Here is a 6,369-nt window from a genome sequence, read left to right as displayed (position 1 = left end):
AAGACCTCCAAGGTCACCAAGTCCCCCAGCGCTGCAAGGCCACCGCTAACCCATGTCCCCAAGTGCCACATCCACATGGCTTTAAATCCCTCTAGGTGTGGGACACCACCACTGCCTACACTAGGCAGCTGTGCCAGGGCTGGGCAGCCGTTTTGGGGTCGGACGGGGCTTGGAGCAGCCCGATCCATTGGAAGGTTCGACTGGATGGGTTTTAAGGTCGCTCCCAACGCACATCCTGCGATTCCATGATGGGAGCCCCTCCTGCCGGCCGTGGGTATGGCGGGCGGACGGACTGCATTTCCCAGCGTGCCGCGCGGCGCGGGGGTCCGGACTTCCGGCCGCGCGGCCAATCAGGAGCGCCCAGGTGTCGCGGGCGGGGCGGAGGCGGCGAGAAGATGGCGGCCAAGAGCGGCCGGAACGGGCTCCTGGACAAGGTACGGCGGGCGGGGCTCCTCCGAGCGGCCCCGGCCCGCGCCCCGGGCAGCGCCCCGACAGCCCCGAGCCCTCCCCCGCCCGCCCCGGGATCCACCTTTCACTGCTGGGTGTCCCTCCCTCAGCCCTGGGCATCCTCAGCCCTGAGCATCCTCAGCCCTGGGCATGCCCCTCAGCCCTGAGCATGCCCATCCCTGAGAATCTCCCCTTAGCCCTGGGCATCCTCAGCCCTGGGCATGCCCCTCAGCCCTGAGCATGCCCATCCTTGAGCATCCCTATCCCTGAGCATCCCCATTCATCCCTGAGCACCCCCATCCCTGAGAATCCTCCCTCAGCTCTGAGCATCCCCCCTCATCCCTGAGAATCCTCCCTCAGCATCCTCCCTTCAGCCCTGGTCATCCCCCTCTATGCTGTAGATGCTTGTAAAAGCAAAAATAATTAGTGGAAGGAATTCGTCCCTCTTCTCTCTGGGCAAAGGCTGTGGCTTCCAGTTAACTTGTATGCCAATTAACCCTGGAAGGAAATGCTCCAGGAGCAGCCACCTGAAATGTTTGGTACCATACCCCGATGTGAGAGCTCTGTCCCAGTTCTCTGTGGTTTTTAGATCCTTCTGTGCCTCATAAAACTGGACACGCAGTGACATTCACTGTGTGCCTCAGAATTCCCTCGTGCCGGGCCTGGGGGATAGCTGGGCTTTTCCCTGTGTGGCTGCAGGGCAAGCAGGTCGAGTTTTGCATTGTATTTTAAAGGGGTTCTGCTCCTTCCAGAGGAGGGAAGGGAGCTCTTTGGGCTGGCCGTTAACCCATGCAGCCTGGGAGCTTCCAGAGCAGGAAAATGACAGGAGTGAAGCTGAGGGTTGCTCAGCTGGCAGCTGAGATTCCAGCCCCAGTCACTGGCCCGTGTGAAATAAGGGATGAGTTGGGATACTCAGGGCTCGGACTGATGTGTCACCAGGCAATAATGCAGTTCAGGGGAAGGTGGGCCCTTGGAAAATGTGAATTGTTCCTGGGGAGGGACCCATTCCTGCAGAAGATGTGAATGCATGTGAAGAGTGACAGAGTCCTCTGCTTTTGTTCCAGAGAATGGTTTTAACTGAAATTTCTTGGCTTTGCCTTTCAATTCTCCCCTTGTACCAAGACAGTTGGGGTTCTCCAAATTTTCCTCATCCCCCAAGAGTGTGTGTGGGGCAGTGTGGCTGGACAGCAGGAGCACATCCAGAGGCAGGAATCCTGCCCAGCTGTCCCTTCCTGGGGATGGCAGCAGGAGCAGCAAATGCGGAAGCAAAACCAAACCTGCTGCCAGAGCCACATCAGCCTGTGACGGGGTGGATGGGCTGGAACCCAGCAGGAGCTGCCCAGGCAGAGTTTGGGGGTGATTCCCTCTGTCCAGCCAGGCCTTCCCAAGCAGCTTTGCTCTGCTCTGCCCCCTGTCCTGCTGCTCAGGGCAGGAACAGGTTGGGATGGGATTGCCCTCACTCCACCCTTTCCATTGCAGTGGAAGATCGATGACAAGCCAGTAAAAATCGACAAGTGGGACGGTTCAGCTGTGAAAAACTCCTTGGACGACTCTGCCAAAAAGGTGGGCCCTCTCTGTCTGTCTCTGCTGAGCTGCCCCTCCTGGGAATCCCTCTGGTTTCCTTCCCTCCTTGGGGTGGGTTGTGCCCGCAGCCACGCCAGGTCTGTGGTGGCATCTCCTGTCCTGTGGTGCCTGATGCAGGCATTAACTCCCCACAAACCTTGTGCTCAGTCTCCCTGTGCCCCTGGGGCTGCTCCCTTCCCCAAAGCCGCGTGGCACCTTCCTGAGAGGCCCGGCTGCCCGTCTGTCCCACAGGTGCTCCTGGAGAAGTACAAGTACGTGGAGAACTTCCGTCTGATCGACGGGCGCCTCCTCATCTGCACCATCTCCTGCCTCTTTGCCATCGTGGCTCTCATCTGGGATTACCTGCACCCTTTTCCCGAATCCAAACCCGTCCTTGCCTTTTGTGTCGTCTCATATCCTTCACAGCGCCCGGCAGGGGTTTGATTTCCCATATTTTCTGGATATTCCATTTTCAGGCCTGCGGGAATTACTGTTCCTGCCGTGTGCAGATCAGCTGACAGTCAGACAGTTTTCATATGGTAGGGGAGTTCCTGCCTGTCTGGCTGTAATGCCCCTAAATTTGGGCGGTCTGAGGCGCTTCCTTTTTTCTGTTCTATCCGCAGTCTGCTTCCAGACACGTTTGCTTTTCCCTGATAGCACAGGTCAGACACTGAGAGGGGAAAGAGGAAATTCCTGCAAGCAGCTCTGTGCAGAGGGATCTGCACAAGCTGGATCCCCTCCACAGCTCACCCCATGAGGCTCAGCAATGCAGAGGAGCAGTGGTGGCCTGGACTGGGGGAATGGTTGGACTCAGTGGTCTCAGAGACATTTTCCAACCTAAACAATTCTGTGATCCCAAAGAATTTCCCTGTTCCTGGCTGTTCTGGGTGGCTTTCAGAACGAATGGGTGACTTGTCTTGCAGCACTTGAAATTACTTTATTCCAGAAATGGGAAAGAGGAGTTGCTCAGTCTGTGCTTAGAGGGAATGCCCAGCAACTCCTCCTGTGGCTTGTTCAGTCTCAAGTTTTTCCAGCAAATGTCAGAGAATCCCAGACTGGTTTGGGTGGGAAGAGGCCTTAAAGCTCATCCATTCCCACCCCCTGCCATGGCAGGGACACTGCCACTAAACCAGGTTGCTCCAAGCCCCATCCAGCCTGGCCTTGGGCACTTCCAGGGAGTGAATAACAAATGATTAAAGTTTAAATTTATGAGTTAATTTCTCATGCTGATGAAGCATCAGCCAAACTGATTCTTGATTGGAATCAAGATGTCACGAGAGGTGGTTAAACCACAGTGTCTGAGGGGATCCAAACGACTCCTCTGCCCGATTTCTGCTTCTCCCTGCACCTTGCTGACTTCCTTAACTTCCCCTGCACCTATTTTGTGATGATGGGCATCCTGACCATCTATACCTCATACAAGGAGAAGAGCATTTTCCTGGTGGCCCACAGGAAGGACCCGGCGGGGATGGATCCCGACGATGTCTGGCAGCTCTCCTCCAGCCTCAAACGGTACCTACGGCCTGCTGTGGGCTGGCCAGGGCACCCTGCCCTGCCTCCTCTGCCAGAGACCCCCCAACACCGCCTGTCCCTCAGAGTCCATCCTGCTCCACCAGATCCATGTCCTTGTTCAGCAATGGCAGCATCCCCAAGGGGTTTTCTGCCACCAGGGCTCATGTTTCATTTCTCGTTAATGCAGGGTGTAAAGGCCTTGAATTGTGTTAATTGTGAGTGCCCAGGAGGGGCCTCCAGTCTGGGGGGGACTTCCCCTCAGACAGGAGGGGGTTTCTGTCCCCCTGGGAGCCTGCTCTGAGGGTTTCTGTCCCCCTGGGACCCTGCTCTGAGGGTTTCTGTCCCCCTGGGACCCTGCTCTGAGGGTTTCTGTCCCCCTGGGAGCCTGCTCCGAGGGTTTCTGTCCCCCTGGGAGCCTGCTCCGAGGGTTTCTGTCCCCCTGGGAGCCTGCTCCGAGGGTTTCTGTCCCCCTGGGATCCTTCACTGAGGGCTTCTGTCCCCCTGGGACCCTGCTCTGAGGGTTTCTGTCCCCCTGGGAGCCTGCTCCGAGGGTTTCTGTCCCCCTGGGAGCCTGCTCTGAGGGTTTCTGTCCCCCTGGGACCCTGCTCTGAGGGTTTCTGTCCCCCTGGGACCCTGCTCTGAGGGTTTCTGTCACACTGGGAGCCTGCCCTGAGGTGTGTCTGCCCTCCCACAGGTTCGATGACAAGTACACCCTGAAGCTGACGTTCATCAGCGGGAAAACCAAGCAGCAGAGGGAAGCTGAGTTCACCAAGTCCATTGCCAAATTCTTTGATAACAACGGGACGTTAGTCATGGAGGCCTACGAGCCAGAGGTGTCCAAGCTGCACGACAGCCTGGCCCTGGAGAGGAAAACAAAGTGATTTCGGAGCCCAGCCGCCTCCTAGCAGCCTGCTAAAGTAACACCAATAAAGTCAAATGGCAAAGAAAGTGAATCATGGCCTCTGTTTTTGTCCTGAAGTCCTATTCCATTTTGGATAAGCAGGAATTTTAATACTGGGCCCAAGATTTGTTGCAGCTCATGGCTAAGCTTGGTCTCTGTGCCTGCCTTCCAGGCTCTGAGGCGGACTCCAAAATTGGATTTTGGGGACCCTCAGATGGGGAAACACATCACCAATGCTGCCCCAGCATCCCTGCTTTACTTGGCAGTGCTTTATCACATGGCTCTTGCCCAGGGGCCTTTTCCAATCCCACCTTTCCATTTCTGGTAGGAGTTCAGGACAAAACCCTTCTGTGAAACAACCATCCCCTCGCAAACCAGTTTGCTTTATTTTTGTATTTATCTAAGGAGGGGTAGAGGATTGTTTTATATAAAATCCTTTTATGTGTTGGGGGGGAGAATCAAATATGCTACTTCTGTGTGCTCAGCCACAAAGCTTCTCAGAAAGTGTAAAAGATTTTCCAAGCTGTGTCTGTCTGTCTGTCCTGCAGTTCCCTTCTGGCGTCTCCCGTTCACGCGTCCCTTCTATAAACTGACATTTTTTAAAAAAGAGGGTTTTTTGGGTTGTTTTTTCAATAAAAGGGAAGAACAGACATCAAACGTGTCCTGGAGCATCTCTGGGGTGTTTCACACCTAGGGAGGGAATCCCAGTTCACAAAATCCTCAGGGCTGGAAGAATCCTGGCATTCCCGTGGCACCGCCACAGTCTTGTCACCTGAACCTCATCCCCAGGTGCCACAGGATGAGGGCGGCTCCTCTTTTTATCTTGCAGAGCTGGTTGGGCCTGGCTGCCTCACCTCGGAGCCCCCAGACGGACCTCGCTGGTTTTCCGGCCCTCCCTGGCCACGCCTGTCCCGCAAGGGGCAGGGGACTCTCCTGGCATCCCGGGCGGGATCCTGCCTCCATCCCTCTCCCGGCTCCCTCCGCCTGCTCCGGGGGAGAGGGCCGGGGCTCCTCGGCAGCCGCTCCCCCATCAATCTCCTCCTGGTATCCCACCGTTCCACCCGCCCATTCCAGCAGCGAGGAGCGCATCACCTGCTCACACCTGCACAGGTACGGCCCCTGCTGCCCGCCGGCGCCAGGCTCCGGATCCCGGCAGCTGCATCCCCGCCCGCCGAGCGCCTGACCCGGCCCCCCGGCCGCGGGAGCTGCAGGAAGAGGCGGAGCGGGGCGGCCGCGGCGCGGCGGCAGCGGCAGGAGCGGGGTCTGCGGGGTCTGCGGGGTCTGCGGGGATGCGGGATGCGGGATGCGGGCAGGGCCGGAGCGGGACGGTCCCGACACGGCGGCGGCGGCGGCGGCAGGAGCGGGGTCTGCGGGGATGCGGGGGATGCAGGAGTGCGGGGGCCGCGGCCCGGAGGGGATGGGGGCTCGGCGCTTGCGAGGTGCAGGGGGGTGCAGGGCATTGGGACTGGGACTGGGGGGGCACCGGGGTGTAGGGGAGCGGGCTTGGGGGTGTCGGGGGGTACACGGGGAGAATCTGGGTGCTGCAGGTGGATGGAGGCGATCGGGGCCTGACGGGGGTCAGGACATGGTGCAGGGGGCTGCACGGAGGGGGGGGTCTGTCACGGGGGGTCTGGACATATTGCAGGGGGTTTGTGCTGTGGGCCGGGGCAGGGACACGGGGGGTGCCGGTGGGATCCAGGCAGGAGGGGTGCGCGAGGGGCACGGGAATGAAGGGGTGCACGGGCACAGGGACTCCGGGCCAGTGCCGCTGGGGGAGCTTAAGGCGGTGGCAGCCCGGGGGTCCCGGTGCGGGGCACGGGGCGCTCAGCCCTCGGGAGCAGCGGGAGGCGGTACCGTGGTGAAGCAGGGGAGGCTGTGCGGCACAGGGGAGCGGCACAGACGGGCAGGAGCGCGGGTGTGACCGCACCGAGGGGCTCTGCTCTCAC

The 6,369-nt window shown here is 59.0% G+C and overlaps 1 protein-coding gene across 1 annotated transcript; it reads left to right on the top strand.

Annotated features, from left to right (window-relative positions):
• Positions 1–362: 362 nt before the first annotated feature.
• Positions 363–5,025, top strand: SPCS2 (signal peptidase complex subunit 2). Its single transcript, XM_058799967.1, has 5 exons — positions 363–434; positions 1,927–2,010; positions 2,263–2,423; positions 3,388–3,522; positions 4,217–5,025. The coding sequence occupies exons 1-5, from the start codon at positions 396–398 to the stop codon at positions 4,401–4,403; spliced, it is 606 nt and encodes a 201-aa protein (XP_058655950.1). The 5' UTR covers positions 363–395; the 3' UTR covers positions 4,404–5,025.
• The last annotated feature ends 1,344 nt before the right edge of the window (positions 5,026–6,369 follow it).

Source organism: Ammospiza caudacuta, chromosome 2 (assembly GCF_027887145.1).
Source record: "Ammospiza caudacuta isolate bAmmCau1 chromosome 2, bAmmCau1.pri, whole genome shotgun sequence".
In the NCBI taxonomy this organism is placed as follows: domain Eukaryota; kingdom Metazoa; phylum Chordata; class Aves; order Passeriformes; family Passerellidae; genus Ammospiza; species Ammospiza caudacuta.
Note: the sequence above shows the minus strand (reverse complement) of the source record. Positions and strands in the feature narration are given on the sequence as shown.

Coding starts and splice junctions, on each gene's coding strand:
- SPCS2 (XM_058799967.1), top strand. CDS start 396: ATGGCGGCCAAGAGCGGCCGGAACGGGCTCCTGGACAAG. Junction 435..1,926: donor GGAACGGGCTCCTGGACAAG/GTACGGCGGGCG, acceptor TTTCCATTGCAG/TGGAAGATCGATGACAAGCC. Junction 3,523..4,216: donor CTCTCCTCCAGCCTCAAACG/GTACCTACGGCC, acceptor GCCCTCCCACAG/GTTCGATGACAAGTACACCC.